The sequence below is a fragment of the Coffea arabica genome, chromosome 9e (assembly GCF_036785885.1).
Source record: "Coffea arabica cultivar ET-39 chromosome 9e, Coffea Arabica ET-39 HiFi, whole genome shotgun sequence".
Classification (NCBI taxonomy): domain Eukaryota; kingdom Viridiplantae; phylum Streptophyta; class Magnoliopsida; order Gentianales; family Rubiaceae; genus Coffea; species Coffea arabica.
Window position 1 is genome coordinate 33,123,435 of NC_092327.1, and position 26,908 is coordinate 33,150,342.

The window sequence follows — 26,908 nt, forward strand, 5'->3', positions numbered from 1 at the left end:
ATCTTTTGCCTTGCTACTTGAACCCTACAAAAAACAAACATTACAAACACACTTAAAAGCATATAGTAAACATGAAAATACACTAAAATGAAATAAACTAATACAAACAATTTATCACCAATAATGTCATGAGTTTATTTTATGCTTGTTATCATGAGTTTATATGCAAGGATTTCGAGATTGTCATTGTGTGAGTCTAGCATTTTGCTTTTGAAAAACTTAATTTCTTATAAATTGGAGTTTATCATGCCAAACTTTCTTTAAATTCATGGAGTGTATTGTTCTTAGTTTGTTTGTGTAAGTTATGTGATTGGTGTGATTAATGAATGTGAAAATCTTCTTATAATGTTTTGCTTAGTTCTAGTTTTTGCTAGGTATAAGTAATACGTTTTTCTTTCATATTAGTAAAAGAAAGTGATATGATTGTTGATCATGCAAAAACTACTGCAGTGTTTTGTAGTACTTAGTAACTAAGGGTTTTCATAAAAAAATGTCTGTTTTTGTATAAAATAGTACTAGAATTAAGAGTATGCAAAGTAGTGAGAATTTGTGACTTGATCGAGTAATGACAGACATTCATCTATCAATGATTGCTTTTGCATCAAAAGATAAGTTCACTACTTGAGTAAAACTTAATAAGAACTACAAAAAGAAGAAATGAATGAAGAGAAAGAAAAGGTGCAATTAATGTGTGAGGGCTTTCATATTAATTGTCCTTGTTTGTATAAATTTTAAGAGGTGGTTACCAGTTTAGCTTTTATATTTATTGATTATGCTAATTATATAGCTAGCATGATTAAATTAGAAATGATGCATGATATTGAGACTTGACCAAATGATGGTATGATAGGTTTTTTTTTTTTTTTTTTTTGTAACCATTATCTTTCTAGAGCAATTTCTATATAAACTTTCAACAATTTCACTGACACTTGAACACTATGAATAACAATATCCTTTTCTAAAGTTCATCAGTTTCCACTTGTCGTTGTACAGATATTTTTTTAACAAAAACAGTAAATTTTATGTTGTACAAATATTATTCTCCATTGTTTCTTTTTTGGGAGGGTCTCTTTCGGGCTCGTCGTACCAAAAGAAGAAAAGGAATAAAGTTTTTGGACCTAGCTAGTCTTTCCTTAATCGCTTATGCGTTGCACAGTATATTCTATTATTGAAATTGAGACTTAAAGGGGAAAAAAGAATATAAAGACCTTGAGGATTATCATTTCTCTGTACATCTTGCCTGAGTAATGTATCTTTAGGGTTTCTACTAGTGTCTTTCGTACCCAATATTTTCCAGCTTTTCCCACCTACCATCTTGCAGATCTGAGGCTTCCCAGAAAAGGTTTTGTCTGGTTTTCCATTTTTGGGGTCAATCAATTCCATTCCCACCCGGTTCTTTCTGTTTTTGGAAACTTTTTTTTTGTTCATGAGGTTATATTAGTTTTTTAATTCTTGATTAAATGCATTTTGGTTGTTTGTACTTCGACCCTTCATGGAGTCACTGATTTCTCTTTCAGGGTTGTTGGTGGATTTGATTTTGCACCTTGTTTGTTATCTAAAATCGTAAGAATGGTGAGAGGGAAAACTCAGATTAAGAGGATAGAAAATTCAACTAGTAGACAAGTGACATTCTCAAAGAGGAGAAAGGGACTTCTCAAGAAGGCCTTTGAGCTATCAGTTCTTTGTGATGCGGAAGTTGCACTGATCGTTTTCTCCCCCAGCGGGAAGCTTTTTGAGTTCTCAAGTTCCAGGTACATTAACCATCAACATTTGCACATGATCTGCTCATATTCTCCATCTATCTCTCTTTTTTGTTATTAATTTTTCTCCCTTTGATCAAAATGGTATCATCTTCATCAAATTTTATGTCCACTTTTACAACGGATTGACCATAGATCATTCCAAGTATTTTCTGAAGTTTTTATCAAAGCCAAGGGATCAGAGATCCCTTATCTTGTTTTATATCCGTTTCTATGAAATCAATTTTTACCAATAAATGCAGCTTTTAATGAGTTTGACTTAAGCTATTTTTCCCCTCTTTGCATCTGTAGTATCTACTTCCACTCCTTTAATGGGATTTAGATATTATTAAGTCCGGAGGCGGAAATACTAGATCCTTAGAAGCACGCAAAAATTAGATAGACAAAATACACATAACGACAGAAACCAATGTCATCAATAGTTGCAATTCTGCAGCATTTTTTTACATGATATTGTAAGCCAAGTTGTCAATTAAAATCAGTAGCATGAGATATTCTCCTAGAGCAAAACTTATGAGACACGGCATTTTCATCCCAACAACCGCTTTTCGTAGTAGTTCTTAGAGTACATCGTGTAAATAGAGTACAAGGGGTTGTACTATAATACTTGTTTTTCTACAACGAAAGTAAAAGTTTTAGTCTATCTGGAATGCAAGTGGAAGTGGTATCATGTCAATAATGAATCCAGTAAGAAGCTGTCGAGCTTTTGTACTTGTTCTTGAAACAGTCCAACCTCGCCAGCCTATATGCATTAGTACTACGAGGAAGTGGACCTTCTTATCTCCTAAAAGTTAGCTTTTTTATTGTTCAAGTTGATTAAGAGTGTGTCTCGTAATGTTTACGATCATGTACAGACACATAATTTGCCCGCAAATGCTGGCATATTAATCAGTGTACAAGAAAGAAGAATTTTTATTTTGGCCTACAGCAAAGAAGATTATTAACATTACTGATGCATTTTAAAGAGATCAGTTAACATAATCTGAGGGCAATGGATGTATGACCATATACCAAGTTATATATATGTTGGTTAGCCAGAATCTAGTGAATAAAGCCAACCGTGGTGATGTATCATTAAACCCTGAAATATTAACTTCATAAAACTATAAAATGATGCCATATCTCGAGAAATTCTAAGTTTCCATCTTAGTTGCTATAAGAGCAGAACAAATAGAAAATTATTTCTTATTTAGATTCTGCGTTGAAACAATGCGAATAGTGTACTTTGATCTCAAGAAGACAACAACAAAATAAATCCTCTTAGACCACTGATATTGGATGTAGGGATAGTAATCTTCTATCATATTGGCCTTTTTTACTTCATTTCTAATGACATTATAGATTCTCAAGCTAAATAAGAATATTACGCATATTTCATCACACTATGAACAACTATGAATAGTAGTGCTTCGAAGCCTATGGACCAAGAAGATGAAATACAAAACTACTTAGGCCAAAGACCTTGGAAGCATATATATTAATTGAACATTGAGTCATCATCCAGGATTTTAGAGTGTATAGTAGATGCCAAAGTGATAAGCCAAATTATAATACCTTATTTATTTCTTACAACCAAACTTTGTAGTCATGACTCAGGATCTCTGGGTCAAAGTGTTGAAAAGTACCAAATTGTGGAATCTAAGAGTTACGGGTTCTCATTCAAGTTCACTTTTGTTTGATTCATTAGTACTACATAAAACTAAATACGTGGTAGTGAACCTTTAATTTCAAATATCCATGAATCCTAAAATACATCACCAGTGGTGATCATCACTTCCCAATAATGGCACTATTTCTTAAGTATTGTGCCGCCCATGATATACATCATTTCTCAAAGTTTTCAGGTCATTTCTCAATTTTAACTTAGTGCATATATATATATATATATATGTATACATATGCGAGGGCATTTTTGTCCATGAAATATGAGTTGTCCAGCATCACTTGAGAGACACATAGCAATAAGGATACTGAGCAGTATTAATGGTGAAAACAATGGTTCTCTCAAGGTGGAAGATAATCAAATAATTTAGACATCTATGGAAATTATTGGCTTCTTCTATCTTCTTTTTGTGTAGCCAAGGTCACATCACATATGCACATTATGAAACTTTTAGCTTTCTAGCTAGGCCAAATTTGACCATCCTAGTGTAAGCTTAACGTTGACACATTTGAAGCACGTGGTGGAATGATGAGACTCCCCCGAACATTCAAGATTTAGAGAATGCATTCTTGTTATTGGATTCATGGTTTAGAGCAATGCATAGCATCTTAGAATGTCAAGGGGGGTAGTAATACTCATATTTTGAAGCTTTGCATCCTAAATTCCTTAATTAACATGTTATGTTATATTTAACTTTAAGTTCCAATGAATTGCATAATTTCGATGAAGACGACGATATGGCAGCATCATTTGACGTAATTGAGGATCCAAGACTTTTCTATAATTAGTTGCCATTGGCTTAATTTTTTCTACAAAAAGGACCTATTTCATGGTTTTATTATTGGCTTGCTTTCAACTTTGAGAAGGAAATAACGGTTATTTTATAGTTAAAAGACTAACTTGATGGAAGAAAATTTTTACAGGATGCAATTTTTTGACAAATATTTAACCTTTCAGAAGGGAAATGGCTGGAATTTAGAGGCATAAATGAACTGCAAACCCTTATTTTGAATCAAGGAAAAAGGTATTAATCACTAATTCATATTTGGTTCCCCAATATTGGTCTAATCCAGTTCTTTAAATGTTATATATGATGAATTTGGGCATCTTGCTTCGAATATTGAATATAGGAGTAAATATTGAATACTTGATTACATACGTAGGGAGTGTTTTTTGAAATTTCTATAAGTTTTGAAGGGTTAAAGATTTCTCATTGACTCATAATTTAAAGCAATTTGATGTAAATTATATATAACAACAGTTACTTCGAATCTTTTTTTTTTTTCGCTTGAAGTTCATACCAACACTAATTTGGACATATTAGGTCAACATGATGGTCATGTGTTAAGGACTAGTGCCTTCCTGTGCTACAGTACCAGAGTTGGCATACTTTGAGCTAAGTCTCCTTATAGGATGTGTCCAATCTCTGTCAATAATAGAATTTTTAGTTGTTTTACACTATAACTTTACACAACATGGAAATATCTCACCTATAAAACAACACACAGAAATACCTCATTCATGTACTGCATAACGTGGAAGGCCTTTATCTCACGCAACTTTGAGTTACTTATGCCTAGTTTAGAGCGTAGGAAAGAAAAGAAGTAAGGAAAAAAGGGGGGAAAAAAAGAAAAGACAAAGAATTACTTTTTTTTTTCGTATACTGTTCCGGCGTAGCAGAGGATAAAGGCAAGGAGCAAAATTATTAATACATGTAATTCACACATTTACTCTCAAATTTAAACTTATAGGTTCTTGTACTGATGATAAATGTGACAATTTCTGGGTTTTCAGCTAATGGCCTTTTCTTAATTTTTTTTTTTATTTCTCTTTACTTTGATGAGAAGTTTGGGTAAATAACCTCATCCATCCTTCAAGTTTAACTCGTGACTCTATTTTGTCTCTCGAGTTTAAATAGAACCTATTATATTTCTGAAATTATATATTGGGTTTTGAAAGGTGCCTAAGTAAAATTCTATCCAAAATCAACTTAATAGATGCCAATCAAGTGAGAGACTTGCTATATCTCCAAAGGCATTGATAAAAATTATAAAAGCCTAAACCTATACCTTCAGACTAAGTAAATAAAAGGGAAAGGCACTTGCCATCTATAGCATTATCAGGGCAAAATTTTACACTCAACTTCATTGTTTCTAATTTTGTATTTATGTGTGCATACAAACACACACATATATACATATATGTATATATGTATATCTATGTGTGTGTATGTATATATATATACACACACACACATATATATATATGCATGTATGTTGATGTGCGCGGAGTATACATATACAATTAAGCTCATCCTAATCAAGTTTTACATTTATAAACTCCTAAATACCCCACACGCAATTTATCGCAAGTATACGAATCGTAAGCGAGTATAGGGTATTAAGGGTCGATCCCACAAGGAAGATTGCAATTACCGGTACTACTAAAGCTTCTCTATTATTTAGACTATCAATGAATTATAACAAATTTTACCTACTCAAATTATACAAAATAGCAAATAAAAGCTCCTTGGGTTGTGGTATCCTTAACTACTCATGCAAGTGCTATATTTGGATCATTAATTACTACATTTAGGCTAATTATGGTGTAATTTCCTTATGCATTTGAATCCTACTTTCGTAGTGAATCAACTATACTCATAACTAATCCATACCTATTTTCATGGTTATGAAATTAGCTACAAGTTCATTTCTTCAATGAAATTACATGAAATGAATCACTAAAAACCACATAAGTGCACCTCTACTTTCGTGAGTGTACTCCCTATGTTTAGCACTTCTTGAACTAGTGTTAAATCTCAATTTTCATTGCAGAAACAACACCTTAGATAATCACAATTAATGGTACCAGATTAATCATGATTTCAAGAGCTAAAGTGCTAAATAACTTGCTCAAATCATAGCAGTCAAATAACCAAATAATAAACACTAACAATTATAGAAAGTTCAACCAAACCCAAGGTATAAACTTTAGAAACACATATTGAACACAAAATCCAGAACTTGTATATTAACTAAATTTGGAATCAAATACAAAAGATAAAGAGTTTGGAAGGAATACAACCCTTGTCACATGAGCTTTCTTCCTTGCCTTCTTCATCCTCCATCTTCATCCTAATCTAGATAATAAACAAGAATGGAAAGCTACACTACTCTATACTAAGCTAAACTAACACTAGAGAGATGAAAGAGCTACATTTCTGCAGCTTCAAGCTTCTCCCGTAGCTCACTCTCTATTTTTCTCCTATGGACTCCAATCTCTCCAATCTCTTTTTGCAATGAATTTGGCTCTTTTATGATGAAAAGGTGGTCAAGAAATGAGGATTACATCTCCCTTTTACAGCTGGGAATGTTTCTCACATGTATAGCATCCAATGTGAATTGGTGGAGGTGAAATTGAGTTTTACGCGTACAGAGCAGCCTTTTCTGACCTGTGATCCGAGCTGCTACAGTACCTCGGATCCGTATGGATCCGAGCTCGGATCCACTAACCCAGAAACAACCGAGGGTTCGGATGAATAGTGGATCCGAGTGTGGATCACTTGCTCTGTTTTTGGCCCAACTTCAACCAATCTTTTCTTGATGTTAGAGGCTGAACCAGCTCATGTCTAAAACACGAAAGTTGTAGCCTTTTGAGTTATCTTTCTAATGCATCAAGAATCACCTCATTTGGATCTGTGTAGGCTGAGATATGACTGAAATACCCTTGCCTGCTCATTGCCCTGTTCCAGCTTCGACCAGTAGAAATTTGCTATTGTAATTCGGCATTTTGACCTGGAAAACCTTCAAACTGGATTTAGATGTCTTCACCAAAGTTGTAGATCTATCTCTTATCTTCAAATGGGTTCAAGAATCATCCCAATCCGATCATTGTAACTCAAGTTATAGCCGAAATACGAAAATGTGTCAAAACTGTCAAAATACACAAAATCCAAGTAAAAAGTGATAAAAACCTCATTTAATCACTTAAAAACATTTATTCACCAATTATAGCCAAAATGATTCATATTCTTCCAATAATATAACCAAAGTGACTAAAAATAATATAAAATGTCATACAATTATTACGTAAATTAGTCACTTATCAAACTCCCCCACACTTAAATCATTGCTTGTCCTCAAGCAATTCACACATAATCAAATGCAATGATTCAAGAGGTGAAACAATATATGCACTTTGTCCAATTTAATTCCTCAAGACTTGGAAAATAATTATTATATAATTATTCAATTTACACTAAATACTCATAATATCAAGTAAAGGAAAGATAATTATACCCTAAATTCAACAAGTTAAACTTAATCTCTTACCCTAACCTAATTTCACAAATAAGCAACCCACATAGTCGATTTATAGCCTTCCTCCTCCTATAATCATCCTTTTCTCAAAATTTTACATCTAAGAGGGATTTATTCATACTAATTTTACTTAATTAGTGAGAATGCCTTTTTACGCGAAAATCGACACTTTTAGGTGAAGATTCCCGGTTACTCAACGTTTCACTTATTCAAGTTGCAATGCATACTCTTAATTCAAGTACCTTTTTACGCGAAAATCGACATTTGTAGATGCCAACCCCCGGTTACTCGGTACAAAAATCATTGGAGTAGAATAATTTTTTCTTTCTTTTCTTCTCTTTTTTTTTTTTTTTTTTTTTTAACTAAAGGACAATAAATAGATATTCCCTCTTCGAAAATATATAAGACTAATCAAAGGAGGAGTATAACCTTTTATCAACTATGTCAATCACTTACTTGCAAAATTAAGTAAAGAGAAGAAATCTCATTAAACATGTAAAATTATAGGCATAATTTTCCTCACTTTACCAAATATACTTTCTAAAATGTAAAAATTCTAATTGCATAATAACTATTTCCAAGTTAAATGAGGACTAAACCTTCCAAAATACACATAAAGTTTCAACAATTGGAAGAATAAAAACATTTAAAGTTGGAACAAATTAGCCCTTTTTGAATGAAAATGCAAAAATTTGAAGAACTTTTGGGCCATAGTGACATATTGGACAAGATGTTAGACAAATTTTGACGGAGTTTCCCCATATAAATGGAAGAAAACTCCCTGCCAACAAACCCAATTTCAGGCAAATTATCCACATGGCAAATAATTCAAACACAATTCCAATATTTCTAAGCATTTAAATCCACAAAATATCATCACATAGCATTAGAATGCAAGTTCACATATTTCCTCCCCCACACTTAAACTTCACATTGTCCTCAATGTGAGAAAAGGAAAATAACGAAAGAGTAAAAGAAAATACTCCCCTTATGACTTGCGCAATCCGAATCCATGTCCAAGTGATGAATTTCCAACCGTATTTGAGAAAGAATGGAAGTTCACTTATTGCACCCTTTGCAATTGAGATCATTTGCATGAACTCTTGCCATTGCCACCTACAAAACACACAAAAACATTAATCGAACAACTAAAACTTACTAAAAACAAGCCAACATGAAGAAAAGTGGAGTTGAAAAGTGATCCAAACCTTCGTTTTTAAAAGGATCCGAGGTCGTTTTTGAAAGGATCCGAGGTCGGATCATGATAAGTGAGCTCGGATCAAGAAGCTCGAATTTTTTCTGATTGCAGAAGTGGATCTGAGGCCTTGGATCCATACGGATCCGAGCTCGGATCAAGAAGCTCGAAGTTTTTCTCTGATTGCAGAAGTGGATCCGAGGCCTTGGATCCATATGGATCCGAGGCCTTGGATCCATATGGATCCGAGGCCTTGGATCCATTGAATCTGCACTTATTGCAGAATTTTTGCAATTTTCAGTTTGACCTCAATTCTTCAAAATACACCCTAGATCATTTCTATGTCAAAATAAACCATTCACACACATGTAAAATGATCTAAACATGCATTCTAAACCTCTTTAATGCATCAAAAACCATAATTACTGAATTTGAGGTATTGAGATCTTTGATCAAACTTCGCCTTTTTCACCTCATTTGGTCACTTTTGCATCTTTTTCCAAAACCTACAAATGAAAAAATAACAAAATAACTCAAACTCATACTTTAAACATAAAATCACTCCAAAGTAACACCAACTTAAACAAGCATTGGGTTGCCTCCCAATAAGCGCTTCTTTAAAGTCAATAGCTTGACTATTTCTCCTCATTTTTCAAGGAGGTTTAGTTAACGAATAATCCACCATTTTAGGCCTTGGTGGATCATTGTAAGGTGACTTAATAGAAAAAGCCACATGAACTAATGATCTGAGAGATGGAAGTGACTTACATATTCCAAGTGTTCCATAGATATTACCTTGAATATGCACCACTTGAGAACTTACCAAAGGAAATGTCATGAGAGTATCTTGGGCAGGAATACCTTTAGAACCTATACTTTCAATGCACTCCTCAAGAGGGGTGAAAAATGAGTCATTAAAACTTACCTCTTGAGGTTCAAAGTTAGTTCCAAAGATATTATCATGTGAAATGGACATTTGCTCATTGAAACACAATTGAGATTCATCATTTTCATCAAAATGCAACCCATTTTCACATACAACATTCCCATCATTCATGCTAGGATCATTTTGCACATTATTAGAGGAAATAACTTCACACAATGCATTCAATTGCTCATGTATTCGACCAAAGTGAGAAGCTAATTCATCTATTCTTTCCTCAATCCTATCAAAACGATCGGAAGTTGCATTTGCTAGCTTTTCTATTGCTAAATCAAATTGATTAGAAAAATTTTCTACAGCTAGCTTCCAAGATGCATTAGAATCATTAGCTAATGGTTCACTTTCTAACTCCCAAGGTAGATGTGTATTAGCTAACTTCTCTATTGCCAACTCCCAAGATGGTTTTGATTCATATTGGACACTTTCAGGTTGGTGATCATAAAAATATGAATTATCACTATAAGTACATTGATTATTCCAACCATAAGCAGGAGAATTACTCAAATTAGCACTATATTGATCAAAACAAGGATTGTAATGCTCTAATTCATCATAATAATCCACATTTTGTGCTTGCATACATGTATTAGTAGCATGATAACCTCCACACAAGTCACAAATCACATGATAAGAATTAAAAGCATTAACATTCCTTCTCTGCTCAATTTCATGCATCATGGTGTCCATTTGAACTTGTAACTTAATTACATCAAATTTTGCCTTTAAGCACCTTAAACCATCTTCAAAAGACATACATTCAGTAAATTCTTGGTTACCTCTGTTGAAGGAGCTTTGCACTTGGTAACCATCCATTGTCAAACCTACATTTCTCAAGCATTGTCCTCCCCTGTTTTCTACTCTCCTTGATCCCCTAAACATGCTCTCAAAGTAGCTCAAAAACAAGTTTAGTCAAGAAGAATAGATGACTTTAAACATACAAAAACAAGACATTAAACATAAAAGACTCAACAAGACTCAAAACAAACAAGACCTTAACCAACAAAAACAAGTGAAATTGTCTAAATTAATAAAGTTGTTTTTCACACCGATATTGCCAAATCTTCCCCGGCAACGGCGCCAAAAACTTGATGTGCGCGGAGTATACATATACAATTAAGCTCATCCTAATCAAGTTTTACATTTATAAACTCCTAAATACCCCACACGCGATTTATCGCAAGTATACGAATCGTGAGCGAGTATAGGGTATTAAGGGTCGATCCCACAAGGAAGATTGCAATTACCGGTACTACTAAAGCTTCTCTATTATTTAGACTATCAATGAATTATAACAAATTTTACCTACTCAAATTATACAAAATAGCAAATAAAAGCTCCTTGGGTTGTGGTATCCCTAACTACTCATGCAAGTGCTATATTTGGATCATTAATTACTACATTTAGGCTAATTATGGTGTAATTTCCTTATGCATTTGAATCCTACTTTCGTAGTGAATCAACTATACTCATAACTAATCCATACCTATTTTCATGGTTATGAAATTAGCTACAAGTTCATTTCTTCAATGAAATTACATGAAATGAATCACTAAAAACCACATAAGTGCACCTCTACTTTCGTGAGTGTACTCCCTATGTTTAGCACTTCTTGAACTAGTGTTAAATCTCAATTTTCATTGCAGAAACAACACCTTAGATAATCACAATTAATGGTACCAGATTAATCATGATTTCAAGAGCTAAAGTGCTAAATAACTTGCTCAAATCATAGCAGTCAAATAACCAAATAATAAACACTAACAATTATAGAAAGTTCAACCAAACCCAAGGTATAAACTTTAGAAACACATATTGAACACAAAATCCAGAACTTGTATATTAACTAAATTTGGAATCAAATACAAAAGATAAAGAGTTTGGAAGGAATACAACCCTTGTCACATGAGCTTTCTTCCTTGCCTTCTTCATCCTCCATCTTCATCCTAATCTAGATAATAAACAAGAATGGAAAGCTACACTACTCTATACTAAGCTAAACTAACACTAGAGAGATGAAAGAGCTACATTTCTGCAGCTTCAAGCTTCTCCCGTAGCTCACTCTCTATTTTTCTCCTATGGACTCCAATCTCTCCAATCTCTTTTTGCAATGAATTTGGCTCTTTTATGATGAAAAGGTGGTCAAGAAATGAGGATTACATCTCCCTTTTACAGCTGGGAATGTTTCTCACATGTATAGCATCCAATGTGAATTGGTGGAGGTGAAATTGAGTTTTACGCGTACAGAGCAGCCTTTTCTGACCTGTGATCCGAGCTGCTACAGTACCTCGGATCCGTATGGATCCGAGCTCGGATCCACTAACCCAGAAACAACCGAGGGTTCGGATGAATAGTGGATCCGAGTGTGGATCACTTGCTCTGTTTTTGGCCCAACTTCAACCAATCTTTTCTTGATGTTAGAGGCTGAACCAGCTCATGTCTAAAACACGAAAGTTGTAGCCTTTTGAGTTATCTTTCTAATGCATCAAGAATCACCTCATTTGGATCTGTGTAGGCTGAGATATGACTGAAATACCCTTGCCTGCTCATTGCCCTGTTCCAGCTTCGACCAGTAGAAATTTGCTATTGTAATTCGGCATTTTGACCTGGAAAACCTTCAAACTGGATTTAGATGTCTTCACCAAAGTTGTAGATCTATCTCTTATCTTCAAATGGGTTCAAGAATCATCCCAATCCGATCATTGTAACTCAAGTTATAGCCGAAATACGAAAATGTGTCAAAACTGTCAAAATACACAAAATCCAAGTAAAAAGTGATAAAAACCTCATTTAATCACTTAAAAACATTTATTCACCAATTATAGCCAAAATGATTCATATTCTTCCAATAATATAACCAAAGTGACTAAAAATAATATAAAATGTCATACAATTATTACGTAAATTAGTCACTTATCATATGTATGTATATGTATATATATATATACATGCATTTGTATGTGTGTGTATGTATATATGTATACATACAAATATACATAGATACATAGATACATACATATATATATATATATAAGTAGAGAGAGAGAGAGAGATAGAGAAAGTGAGAGGGAGATCAAAAGATCAAATGGCAGGAGCTAGAGATCAGATGGAGAGGGAAGATGAGTGAAATGATTTGCAAGAATGGTTTTAAGTTTTTCGATTGACGTGAGCGAATGATTAAGGGTCTCGATTATCAAATTTTGCCCCAATAATGCAAGAGGTGGCAGGATTCATTCCCTTCCATATACTTGGTTTATTGTGATCAACTTAGGGTTCCAAATCTAGATGTCTAACTTTTTCCATTTGTTGCCCATAGAGAACTCGTGTTTCTTTCGAGATTATTGTCCATCATGCCAATTTGGGCGAAGTGTGTTTTATGGGCCTTTTGAGACCTAATTCATAAGGCAAAAGACACAGTAGGTTCTTTATGAACTTGAGTGATGAAATAAGAAGATGAGCCAATGGTGAAGGAAGGATGAAATCATTTACCCTATAAATTAAATTTTCTTTTAGGTTTAACCATTCCATTTCTCTCTCTCTTTCCCATGCATTGATATATTTTTTTGTTTTTTCTTCTCTCCATCTCATTTCATCCCAAACGAATGTAAAGACTTCGAGACCCGTTTATCTTGCAATGGGGTATTGAGAGTTGAGACAATTGGGTTCTACGGCATGGGCATATCTACATATTGTCAATGTGCCGCTACTAGGCTAAAAAAATGAATAATAAATATGATATTTAAAAAAAAAAAGTTTGATTTCACATTAGTAATTTGTTAACGTGGCCGTACTGATCAAAGAAAAATTATTAATTTAGATATTAAATTTTAGAAGAATTTATCTATCTTCTATTCACTAATTCGCAGAAGGTCAATATGTACGTGTGTTTAATGACAAGAACTTTTAATAAAATAACATGTATAAGCCATATGTTTAATAACCACAACAACTAAAACCATTGTTTTAAGGGGTTATAAGGTAACAAAAAACTCTAGTGATTTAACGAGTTCATTAGACACTGGTGAATTTTATTTGTGAACCTTTAAGAAATTTATTTGGCTCTGCCACTGTAAATATAGGGTGGCTGTTTTTGCTTTACTGGTTTCAACTACTCACTTGGTATTAATGAAGAAATCTACTGCCAAATGTCAACCTAAGGACTGAAATAGAGGACTAGTTAGCCTTACCTGTAAGGTATGTGCATTTGAGGGAGACGGGCAGAAGTAAGTTTCTTGAGAAAAGTTCATAGATCTCTCAGAGAATTGATAACAAGAAAAATAAACAAAATCTGGGGATGAAAAAATCTCGTTTAGAATCTCTAGATCCATTAGAGGACTGACACAATATCCGGAATCAGGATGAGAAATTTTATTTTAAAATTATTTCCCTGAATAATGGACCGTTGATTAATTTAATTGCATTAGTGTGATTTTTAACCAAATTTGCTCCTTCCATCAATAGCATATTTCCTGTTACCTGTTGTCCAGTTAAACAGCAATACAAACTGGAAGAGGAATGAGTTTCCATGCTTAAGAACATGTTAGTTTTTAACACTGTTCAGCAGAATTTGCCAGTTGAAATCCTCTATTCAGATGGTGAAGGATCCTCTCAGCTTAAATTAAATGAAAGACTAGATCTGATTCACCTCCCCAATTTAGTTGAGCTTAACATCATAGATACTCAGCTTTAATTCTCTGTCATGTTAAAAAAAATGTAAGATTCGAATAAAACTGCATCAAGTGAAATATAATATATACTTTAATAAATTTTCACTAAATTAGAACATATATTTATTCGTGCAATTTTGTATAATGTGGCTTTTATTTTTAATAATGAAGTAAGAAGGCTTGATAAATGTCTTTACTGCACTTTGTCTAGGTGGGTTGTGATTTTCACATAGAGCTTTTTAGATGTTTCAATACATTCAACAAAGCTACTAATATATCGTATTATTTTCAACTTTGAATAAGCTATGAATAGTAAGATAACACATTGAAATAACTTGAAATTTAAACTAAAAACCATAATTAGATCATTTTAAGTAATCCTATGGAAGCCTTAAAAGGTAAAATGAATGTAAATACACATGTATTGGTGTTAAGGAAAAATTTGTGATACCTTGAAGGCACCAAAAACATGAGTGACAAATTTTGTTATGCTAGTAATATGTTTTGTTAAGTAACTATAGTAAGTTTTCTCCTAGTTATGATGAAATTAGGTTTTTTGGATGATAACTGGGTACATCTTGTCATTCACAACGAGACTTGCCAGTTGCACACCGCAACTTCCTATCGTTTGAACAAAATTTGACATTCATTTCTTGTTAGGCACCATAACATTTTCCCCGTGTTAAGTATATGTGCATGCACATTTAGATCTTGAATTCATAAGCTTTGGGTCTTGCCGAATGGAAACTGAATCAAACCATTGATTGCCCTTTTGTCATTACATAAATTTCTGCTGACGTAATTTAGTATTTGCAACTTGTACCTTTGACCTCATGGTGGTTCCTTCAAATGATTTTAGTGCCGCAAGTACAACAGAGCGCTACCGGAAGTGTATCAAGAATCTCCTCCGTCCAAGCAAGCAAATGGATGTAGAACATTTACAGTCAGAAACTGATCTGCATACTCCGGTAAATCTTGTTTCATTATGAGTTGCTACTGCAGTTGCTAGTAAACCTATAGCTGTAACTGTTTTTCCCTTGCGTTGTTTCCTAGAGAATGATCATGCAAGCAGTAGCAGCTGTGTCTTTTTATGCTTCTGGATTTAAGTCGGTATCTTTAATTATGTTCATGGAAAATGTTTCGTATTGGGAAACATCTTCTTCATTTTTTACCCCCTCGACTGGATATATGTTCTTTTTGCATGTCCTCTTCACTAAAGAGTTAATTTCTTGTGTGGCTGTGCCTTATGTGTTTACCATTTGTGTGATGTTTCTCTTGTTTTGTTTTTAGTGAAGAATGTCATCTAGTTGAGTTTTATGCACCATTTTCACAATTGGAATTACCTTTTGAATTATTTGAATAGCGGGTATTAAGGTTCAATTGTGTCCTGGTACCAAATATTAGTTGTATGAAAGCCTATGAATTGCCAAAAACTTGATAATGTAGAACGAGGGAATATAGTAATAATCACTTTATTCAATCATAATCAAGGCTCAAATAGGTTAATCTATCCCTAGAACAAGAAGATTTAACTAAACATAGTAAATTTAACAACAAAGTTCATATCTTCAATTTAACTAAGCATCAATGAAACAATAAAGAAAGTGAAGAGAAAGAAATACTTATTCAAGTAAAGAAACAAGATTTTCAAGTTTCATCATCTTCATTGCCATAAAAAATACATTATTATATCAAGAGTTCTTAAAGTTCTTCAAAGGAAATAAGAACTTGATCTAAAAGTACACTAAAAACTAAGCTAGAGAGGAAAGAGAAGGAAAATTCTACTTTTTGCCAAGAGCTAATATTCTCTCTCAATAATGTGTTTCTTCCTTGTTAAGAGTCAAGAAAAGAAGCTCTTAGATTCCCCATAAGTTGATACAAGTTATCCCTTTTTGTCTTGTCAATGATGGAGAAAGAAACAAAAGTCATGCAAGTTAGCAACTTGCAACTTGCAGCCGTCATGAATCCCACGAGGAATTCTCCCAGAGATTATGCAGAACATGTGATTCTTTGCTAAATGGATATTCTGCCTATAATCCCTTGCAGAATCCACAGAGTAACCCTCGAGATTTTCTCTCTCTCTTTCTTTTTTTAAAGAAATATCCTTGAATCGCATCACCTACTTTAGACATTGTTGTGACTTTTTCAAGTTTCTAATTCTTGCTTTGTTAGATCACCATTTTGCTTCCAATTGAGTTTGATCATTTTACCTACAAAAATAAAGAGATTTTGCAAGTAAAATGACAAAATCACAACTAATTCATCTATCAATTTAAAATGCAAATTAAAGACAAAAATGAAAATCTTATACCAATTAATCTTACAAATAGACTCAAAAACAATAGGAAACACATTCAAAAAGATCACAAATTTAGCCATTATCACGTTCAAAGTCCAAAATAAGCATTTTCTTGGCATTCACCTTCTTGATTTCTCGGAATGGCAGTCAAGATCCTTCTGAACTATTATTGAATAGCCGTAATGTCTTACATTCACTTGATTTCTTGATTCTGAGAATCTCATTCAAGATCATGGATCAGTGCCAACTGATTCTTTGCCTTAAAGATCTTGCCCACGGATTTATTCTGCTAAATCTTTTGATCCTTGCTGAGCATACTCTTATTTGTGCAGCATTTTGAAGAAGAGGTTGCAATCCTGAGGAAAAAAATTGAGCTTCTTGAAGAAACTAAACGGTGGTGTCCTAACATTGGCACATTTGTTCAAGTTTTAAGCAGAACTCATCCTTATCGTATAACAACATGGATTTCTTACAGTTTTTGGTGATTTAAAACATAATAATTTTTGTATGTAGCAGAAAGTTCTTGGGAGATGGTTTAGATTCCTCCTCCATTGATGAGTTGGAACAAATAGAACATCAGTTGGAGAAAAGTTTAAGAATCATTAGGTCAAGAAAGGTACGTTTTGCGATAGACATCTCTACAATTACATGATCAGAATGTAGAATTTGATGGTCAAAATCGAAGTTCAATTCTTTTGCAGATCCTATTCTCTTGCGAGGAAATAAATCAGCTGAAAGAAGAGGTAAAATACGCATTTGAAGCTTCAGGAGTTGCTTATTCTTTCATTCACATTTTAGTCCGAAATAAAGTTTATGCATTTCATGTTAATTGGCATGGCTAATATTCTTTGCATATCTTGTCAAATTCAGGAGAAAATTCTTAGGAGGGAAAATGCGGAATTACGGGAAAAGGTAAGTCACTCTTGTTACTCATAACGTTATTAATTTATATATACCTAGAATGACCACAAATAAAAAGTCTATTCCAACTTTATGATGTTGGATAGGTATGGACGCTGGAAGTCAGTATATCGATTCAATTTTTTTTTTTTTTTAACAAAATAACCAAATTCTTTGAAAGGAACTCCAATGTAAGGGAAAACTTGAAAAAAAAAAAAGTATTAGATAAGGTCTGAAACTACAAACATTTATTTCAAATTCACATATTGTATAAGTTCTAATGGTAACAATAATGTAATCAATGTTGAGGATTTAAGCTGATGGGCTATAAGATTTATCAACCCCCAGAAGTATTACTACCATTAATGTTTAGTTTGCATATGCCAAAGCTATTTATTGGTAATTTATATTTTTTTGAAAAATGAATTTGCAGTACGAAGAGCGACAGTTGGAACTATCGATTGGTCAACAATTCTTATCACTAGAACAAGGAAAAGAGGTAGAAACGCAGCTGTTTATCGGACTTCCTGATAGTTAAAATTGTCAAAAAAAAAAGAAAAAATAAACAATATATCAATCTACGTGACTTTGTATAATTTGTTTTCTTTACTTCTTTTGTTGTATAGATCCAACTTTCAGGTATTTTTAGGGAAGTATCTAATATCGTCCTTTTTTATTATTAAATCCTATTGGCCTACTGCCTTATTATGCCGTCTTATTTTATAGAATTACCGTTAAAATGATGCAAAAGGTTGGATGCATATTTTACTGGCATTAGATGTTGATAGGGTCACTGGCAGATAAAAAGAAAAAGGGCGATAAGATAAATTGCTTTATATTTACTTAAGATGTCAAAATTATATCCTTCTAAAAATTAGATTTTACCCATAAGCCTCTTACAAATATGCAAGGGTACCTCAAATATATATTTAAAAAAAAACAGGGATGAACATTTGTATCTAAAACCTGTAATTTTTGGTATCATTCTTAACTTTTAGGCATTGTTTGTTTTGAGGGGATGAGACAGAAAGGAAATGAAGCGATAAAGTTTTTAATATTTGATTGAATTTTGAGAAGGGAGAGAAAGGATAGAAAGGGAAAGAAAGGGATCATTCTCGTTATTTTTTATGAGCCTCTTTTCCATCCAAACGTGCACAAAAATGAAGTGAAAAGAAATTAAGATGAATGAGAATTTAAAATTTTCCTAGAATACCTATATGTTTATAAATTAGATTTGTAAATTATGGACAGAAATGTAACAAATGCATGATAGCTTCTTTACGTTCCTTTCCTTCCTTAATCCAAATAATATTTTCAATATTTCCATTTTTTTTCTTTCGTATCTAATCCAAACAAGATGGATTGAATCCACTGCACTTTACTCTTCTTTCATCTCTTTTCTATTAGAGTTCACTCCTTTCCTTTTCTTCCCTTTCCTTCAATCTAAATGGTGCCTTAGATCAAGAACTTTTCAACAACCTCAAATGTACATCCTTATTAATTTAGCCCCAAAACTCAACTTTTGATTTTATCACTACAGACTAATAACCATCATACAATTGCTACTTTGTTTTGAAATACATTTATCTTTTCTCAGTATATGTCATACTCAATTCTCCTTTATTCCTTCTCTAAGTGCCACATTGTCTTGAAAGATATTCAGCTTTCCTTAGGGAGTATGTGGCAAGTTCCATTCTCATTTGTTCATCCTCAAGATCCTAATATATTAAAAAAGAAGAACACAATAAATGATTTGCAAATATTTTCAGGATCAATATTTTTTTAAAAAAATGCCAATACATTATTCCACAAAAATAAAAAATCAAAGGAAGGACAGGTCCCAAGTAGCCATACCAATCGAGGATAATGAGACACTTCTCATAGTAGAAAAATTCGTTACCACAAAAAATGCAAATGACAAAGAAAAGTCAGTCATTAACAAGTGGTAAGAGCCGACTGCAGCCAGAAGCGTACACAAGCACGTGACGCCGTACGAACGAACAGTGACATCTTGCCAAAATTGTACGGGCAAAATCATCAAACTCGGTTGGTAATGGAACGTCGTTTAGTTTTATCCCAAGAAAGAAAGAAAACACGCGCTTTACTGATTATTCTGTGGTTGAGATTTGAGACTTATGAGATAAAAAAAAAAAAAGAAAAAGACTACAAAGATATTGAAGAATATCATTTCTCTGTACATCTTGCCTAAAAAATCTCTCTTTAGGGTTTCTACTAGTGTCTTGCCTACCCAATATTTTCCAGCTTCTGTCATCTCCCATCTTGCAGATCTGAGACTTCCCAGAAAAGATATTGTCTGGTTTTCCATTTTTTGGGGTCAATCAGTGCCACTCCCTCCGGGTTCTTGCCGTTTTTTGGAAACTTTTTTGTTCATGTGTTTATTTTAGATTTTTCTTGATCAAGTGTTTTTTGTTGTTTGCACTTTAACCCTTTATGGAATCATTGATTTGTCTTTCAGGGTCGTCGGTGGATTTAATTTTGCACCTCGTTTCGTATCTACAATTGTAAGAATGTTGAGAGGGAAAACTCAGATTAAGAGGATAGAAAGTGCAACAAGCAGACAAGTGACATTGTCAAAGAGGAGAAGGGGAGTTCTCAAGAAGGCCTTTGAGCTATCTCAGCTCTTTGTGATGCAGAAGTTGCACTGATCGGGGGTAGCTTCATGAACTCTCAAGTTCCAGGTACATTTACCATCAACATTCGCAACTGATCTGCTCATAATCTCTATCTGTCTCTCTTCAGCAAAACGGTATCATATTAATCAGATTTTTTGTCCACTTTTACAACGGATTGGCCATTAATCATTCCAAGCATGTTCTCAAGCTTTTGTCAGGGCTAAGGGATCAGGGATCCCTTATCTGGTTTTATGTCCGTTCTTATGAAATCAATTTTTACCAATAAGTGCAGTTTTTTAATGAGTTTGACTGAAGGGGTTTAGATATTATTTCGTCCGGAGGTGCAAATAATAGATCCTTGGAACTTGGAAGCACAGCAAATCTTAGATAGACAAAGATACACACAATTTGAGGAAGTACCAATGTCATCAACAGTGCTAATTCTGCAACACTTTTTTTTTTTTTTGGAGATGATGTTTTATGCCAAGTTGTCAACTTAAAGAAAATAAAAATCAGTAGCAAATGTTATGAGACGCAGCATTTCATCCCAACAAGCAGTAACCTTGCGTAGTAGTTCTTAGATCACATTGTGTACATAGACTATGAGGGGCTATACTGAATACAAGTGGAAATGGTACCATGTCTATAATGAAGCCGGTAAGTAGTTGTTGTGCTTTTGTACTTGTTCTTTGAAAATGTCCAATCACACCAGCCTATATGCATTAGTACTACGAGGAACCTTCTCAATTCCCTCCGAACTTTCAAGATTGAGAGAATGCATCCTTGTTATTGGAGTCATGGAGAACGTCTAATCATGGAGAACGTCTAAGCAGGATAGGAGTACTCCTATTTTGAAGCTTTGCTTACCTAAATCTCCTAAATTAACCTGTTATGCTAAGTTAAGTTCCAATGAGATGTATAATTTCGGTGGAGACAATATGGCAGTACCATTTGACACAATTGAGGATCCAAGGCTTTTCTGTAACTTACTTTTATTAGCTGTGTTGGTACAAATTTTACTTGGATTGGCTTACTTTCAACTTTAAGAAGGAAATAACGGAAAATTTTATTGTTAAAAACCTAACTTGATGAAAGAAAAATTTTTTATGACACCAATTTGACAAATATTTTCAGAAGGATAAGGTTGGAAGTTGAAGGTATAAATGAATTGCAAACATCATAAATGAACCCTCGTTTTGAATCAAGAAAAAATGTTTAATCACTAAATCATATTTGGTTCTCCAATATTGCTCTGATCGAATTTTAATTTTTGTATATGATGAATTTGGGTGTTTTATAAATAGAAATAAATATTGAGTACAGTTTTTGAAGATTTAAAGATTTCTCATTGACTCGTAGTTTAAAACAATTTGATGTAATTACATATGTCAACAATTATTTGGAATCCTTTTTTTTAATTGAAATTCATACCAACAATAATTCGGACTCGAAATTCCTTCCTAAAATTCCTAAATCAACATGATGGTAATGTATTAAGGACTGGCTCCTTTCTGTGCTAAACTATAAAAGTTGTGATACTTTGAGCAAAGTCTCCCTATAGGAAGTATTCAATCTCTGTCAATCTCTTATTCTTTGCAAAAATTTATTTGTCAATCACTTATTCTTTGCAAAAATTTATTTTGTCACACATTTTCTGTCAAATACAAACTTATTAGGTCTTGTATTAGTGATAAATATGACACTTTATGGGTTTTAAATTAATGGCCTGTTCTCATCTTCTTTTCATGTCTCTTTACTTTTATGGGAAGGGTGGATAGATAACCTCATTCAACAGTTTAACTCATGACCCTATTTTGTCTCTTTAGTTTAAATAGAACCTATTGTGTTTTTCGAATTGCCTCTTGGGTCTTAAAAAAGGTGCCTGAGCAAAATTCTTTCCAAATTGGCTTGATAGATGCCAGTCAAGTGAGAGACGTGAAAGTTCTCCAAGGGCAATAGATAAAAATTATTAAAGCCTAAACCTGCACCCTTGGTTAATCACAACAGATTAAGTAAATAAAAGGGAAAGGGTCTAACACATAATGCATTATTAGGACAAAATTTGGTAATCAACTTCATTCTTTCTAAATTTGCACATATATATGTACACATATTCACACACATATACTACACAAACAAATACACCTACATATACATACACATATATACATATAAATACATACATACATATATATATGTGTGTGTTTGTGTGTGTGTTGAGAGAGAGAGAGAGAGAGAGAGAGCACAAATAGAAAGAGCTAGAGATCGTATCAGATGGAAAGTGTAGATGGGTGAAATTACTTGCAGGTGTGGTTTTAAGTTTTTCGATTGACTTGAAGATAGAGGCACGTTAGATTTATTAGTGGCCTGGTCTATTTCGATGTATTTGTCAGTAATTATACCTATTTGCTCTCTCTTTTCCTCTCTCATTATTGAATCTATAGCTCTGGCCATTTGCTGTCTGTTTCTCTCTCTCTCTCTCTCCCTCGTCCTCTCTTTCTCTCGATGTGATTTAGGAAAAAAAAAAATTGGTCATCAAATTTTGCCTCGATAATGCAAAAGGTGGATGGATTCTTTCCATCCTATGTACTTGGTCTATTGTGATCAACTTAGGGTTGCAGATCTTGACTTCTAACTCTTTCGATCTATAACCCATGGAGAACTCGTATTTCTATTGTGATATTATGTTAGAAGAAATGTTTTCTAGAAGCCTTTTGAAACCTAATTCATAAGTTGAAGGACTTAATAAGTTCTTTATACATGCAATGGACAAAATAAGATGATGAGTTAATGGTGAATGACGGAAAAGGTCATTTGCCGTAGAAAATTCTCTCAGATTATTGATAACAAGAAAAGAAACAAAATCTGGGGATGAAAATAGCTAGTTTGAAGTCTCTAGATCCATGAACGGATATAATATCAGAAATCAGGATGAGAAACTTTATTTTAAAATTCTTCACTGAGTAATATTGCGTGCAATGATTTAATTGCGTTAGTGCCACAAGTACAGCTACCAGAAGATTATCAGGAATATATGTCCAAGCGAAAAAATGGCTCTACAAGCACATGTCAGAAACTGATCAGCATATTCCGGTAAAGCTTTTTCCATTGTTTTGCCTTGCCATTGTTTCATATACATGCAAGCAGTAGCAACAGCATCTTTTTTGCTTCTGTGATTAAGTGAGTATATTTAAATATGTTCATGGAGAAAGTTTTGTGTTTAGAAAATTCTTCTTTTTCTTTTTTTTTTTTTATCTTTTCCTTTCCCTTGACTGGATATACGTGCTTTTGGCATCTCCTCTCCACTAAAGAGTTAATTTCTTGTGCTGTTGTGCTATATCTGTTTACCATTTGTGACGTTTATCTTGTTTTGTTTTTAGGGATGAATGGTATCTAGTTGAGTTTTATGCTCCATTTTCACATGCGAAGTAACCTTTTGCATTTTCTTTGAATAGCGGGTATTAAGTGTTTAACTGTGTGCTGGTATCAAATATTAGTTACATGAGCCTATGAATTGCGTTCAAAATCCAAAATAAGCATTTTCATGGCATTCACTTTCTTGATTTCTCGGAATGGCAGCCAAGATCCTTTGAACAGGGTATTGAATAGCTGTAATGTCTTACATTCACTTGATTCTTGATTCTGGGAATCTCATTCAAGATCATGGGTCAGTGCCAACTGATTCTTTGACTTAAAGAATCTTGTCTTCGAATTTATTCTGCTACATCTTTTGATTCGTGCTGAGCTTCTTTTTTTTTTTTTTTTTTTTTTTTGGGTGCAGAATTTTGAAGAAGAGATTGCAATTCTGAGAAAAAAGAAAGTTGAGCTTCATGAAGAAACTAAAGTTTTAAGCACAACTCATTCCTTATCGTACAACAACACCAATTTCGTACAGTTTTTGGAGATGAAAAACAGCATAATTTTTGTATGTTGCAGAAAGTTCTTGGGAGATGGTTTAGATTCCTCCTCTGTTGATGAACTGCAACAGATAGGTGGTCAACTGGAGAAAAGTTTAAGCATCATTAGGTCAAGAAAGTTACGTGTTGCAATAGGCATCTCTAAAATGATTTGATCAGAATGTAGAATTTGATGGTCAAAATCGAATGTTCAATTCTCCTGCGGAGCCAATTATTTTGGGAGCGCATTCATTAGCTGAAAAAAGAGGTAAAATACGCATTTGAAAATTCAGAAGTTGCTTATTCATTCGTTTGCATTTTCATAAAGAATAAAGTTTGTGCATTTCATGTGAATTGGCATGGTTAATCTTCTTAATTTGCATGCCATCCCAAAATTCAGGAGAAAATTCTCCTAAATGAAAATATGGAATTGCGAGAAAAGGTAGAGATTACTATTGTTACTCATAACATTATTAATTTATATATATATATATACCCAAAAAAAAAAAATCATCTATTCCAACTTTATGATGTTGGATAGGGACGGATAATCGAAGTTACTAAATTCATTCTTCATCTTTTAACAAAATACCCGAATTCTTTATAGGGAAGGGAACTCCGACGTAAGGGAAAACTTGGAAACAAAAATAAATGTATTAGGTAAGGCCTAAACCTATGAACCTCTATTTCAAATTCACATTTTGTACAATTTTTAATGGTAGCAATAAAGTAATAAATGAACCAAATGTTGAGGATTTAAGGTGAAGGGCTATGAGATTTAATTTAGCACCTCCCAAAAGTGTTACTACCATTAATGTTTAGTTTGTGTATGGCAAACCTATTTGTTGAGCAATTTATATTTTTGTGGAGAAAATGAATTTGCAATATGAAGAGTGATGAGTGGAACTAAAAATTAGTCAATAACCCTTGTCACTGAGATAAGTAAAGGAGGTAGAAATGCAACTGTTTATCGGACCTCCTATAGTTAAATTGTCCCAAAAAAAAGATGAACAATTTATCAATCTACATGATTTTGTATAACTTGTTTTTCTTCTTTTATGGTTTATCTCACTTTTCTTTATACTACTGTAAAAGGCATGTTATTTCAAGCTGCGCCGAACTTACTAATTATGAGGCAAAAGCAGCTTCTACATTGATGGATGAAATATATATTGAAAATGCTACTTGTATTGCAATTGGTGATGTGTATATTACGTACAAATTGTATGTTCTAGTCCTTCCTATTTTCAGGTAGTTTTGGTCCAATTTTCAGGTAATTTTAGGGATGAAACAATTAAAGTTGTGTATGACTACGTGTTTTTTGATTATTAAAGCCCACCGCCTTTTTATGCCGTCAAATCTTATTTTATAGAATTACCATTAAAATGATCAAAATATAGTAGCGTTAAAATTTGTGCTTTTTTCTTCATCATAGAATAAGGGACGCAATGTTTTATAAAGAAAAAAAATGAATGAATAAATAATTACAAGATTAGGACGGACATTGGTAGAGGTTTTAAAGGCCACGTGTTATATTTTGTCTTCTTCTCCTTTTATAATTCCTTAAATTTAAAAATTGTCTCACAATTAAGTAGTCAAATCTTCTCTACTAACTACTGTCATATTCCGGGTCATTAGCCACTCCAAAGAATAAAAAAGAAACAATGTTATTTTTTTGAGTTTCTAATTTATAGAAGACAGGATCCGGAAAAGTTACAAACATGCGAAATACTTTTATGATACAAAAGGGTGTATGCATTTTTCTCTGGCATTAGATGATACAAAAGGGTGTATGCATATTTCTCTGGCATTAGATGTTAATAGGGTCACTGGCAGATAAAAAGGAGAAGGGCGATAAAATAAACTGCCTTATATTTCCTTAAGATGTCAAAATTATATCCTTCTAAAAATTAGATTTTACCCTCTAAGCCTTTTACAAATATGCAAGAGGGTTGGTCCCTAAACCAGGAAAATAATAAGAAAATTAATAAGCATGAACAAGAAAAGTAGGGAAGTGGGTCGCAGTCAGACTGTCATTAATAATAGATCAGACAGTATAACTAGCCATGAGATCTATGAATATAAATAGAATATAAACAAGTAAATAAATGTGAATATCATGTGGCTTAACCGATCATTCATAACACAATATATGTTTAAATAAAGTTTATTGAATAAGAATGGAGGAACGCTAACAAGGATTGAAGCTTGATCTTCACTTGATCAAAGCTTGACTCCAAACTACAGCCTAAACTAGTTTATATATATATATAATCAAGTTAAAGATAAGATTTAAGAAGTAAAAAGGGAGATTTGAATCTAAAATGCGTGATTCCAGAGTATCAACCGTAACTTTAAGGAGACTTCCTCAACAACCACAAATGTTCATCTTTGTTAGCCTTACCCCCAAATCTCAACTTTTGATTTTATCACTATAGACTAACCTTTGTTCAATTGCCGCTTTAGCTTAAATGCACTTGACTTTTCTTAGTATATGGCATACTCAGTTCTCCTTTATTCCTTCTCTATGTGCCACTTTAAATAAAAGACATTCAAGCTCTCCTTAGCAAGTACGTGACAATTCAATTCTCATTTATTCATTCTCTAATTTCCAATGTATAAAAAAGCAGACGGTA

The 26,908-nt window shown here is 33.3% G+C and overlaps 1 protein-coding gene and 1 long non-coding RNA gene across 3 annotated transcripts; both read left to right on the plus strand.

Annotated features, from left to right (window-relative positions):
* Window positions 1-1,220: 1,220 nt before the first annotated feature.
* Window positions 1,221-18,406, plus strand: LOC113710514 (MADS-box protein SOC1-like). The gene is made up of 8 exons (XM_072066319.1): window positions 1,221-1,342; window positions 1,518-1,751; window positions 15,404-15,473; window positions 17,176-17,237; window positions 17,360-17,459; window positions 17,545-17,586; window positions 17,714-17,755; window positions 18,177-18,406. The coding sequence occupies exons 2-8, from the start codon at window positions 1,570-1,572 to the stop codon at window positions 18,279-18,281; spliced, it is 603 nt and encodes a 200-aa protein (XP_071922420.1). The 5' UTR covers window positions 1,221-1,342; window positions 1,518-1,569; the 3' UTR covers window positions 18,282-18,406.
* Window positions 18,407-20,276: 1,870 nt separating this feature from the next.
* LOC113723230 (uncharacterized) lies at window positions 20,277-24,626 on the plus strand. 2 transcript variants are annotated; one of them, XR_011821517.1, is made up of 3 exons: window positions 20,277-20,442; window positions 23,387-24,043; window positions 24,158-24,626. It is a non-coding gene; the product is annotated as an uncharacterized lncRNA (long non-coding RNA). The 2 variants fall into 2 exon arrangements; XR_011821516.1 differs by having other exon boundaries at window positions 20,277-24,043.
* Window positions 24,627-26,908: the final 2,282 nt, after the last annotated feature.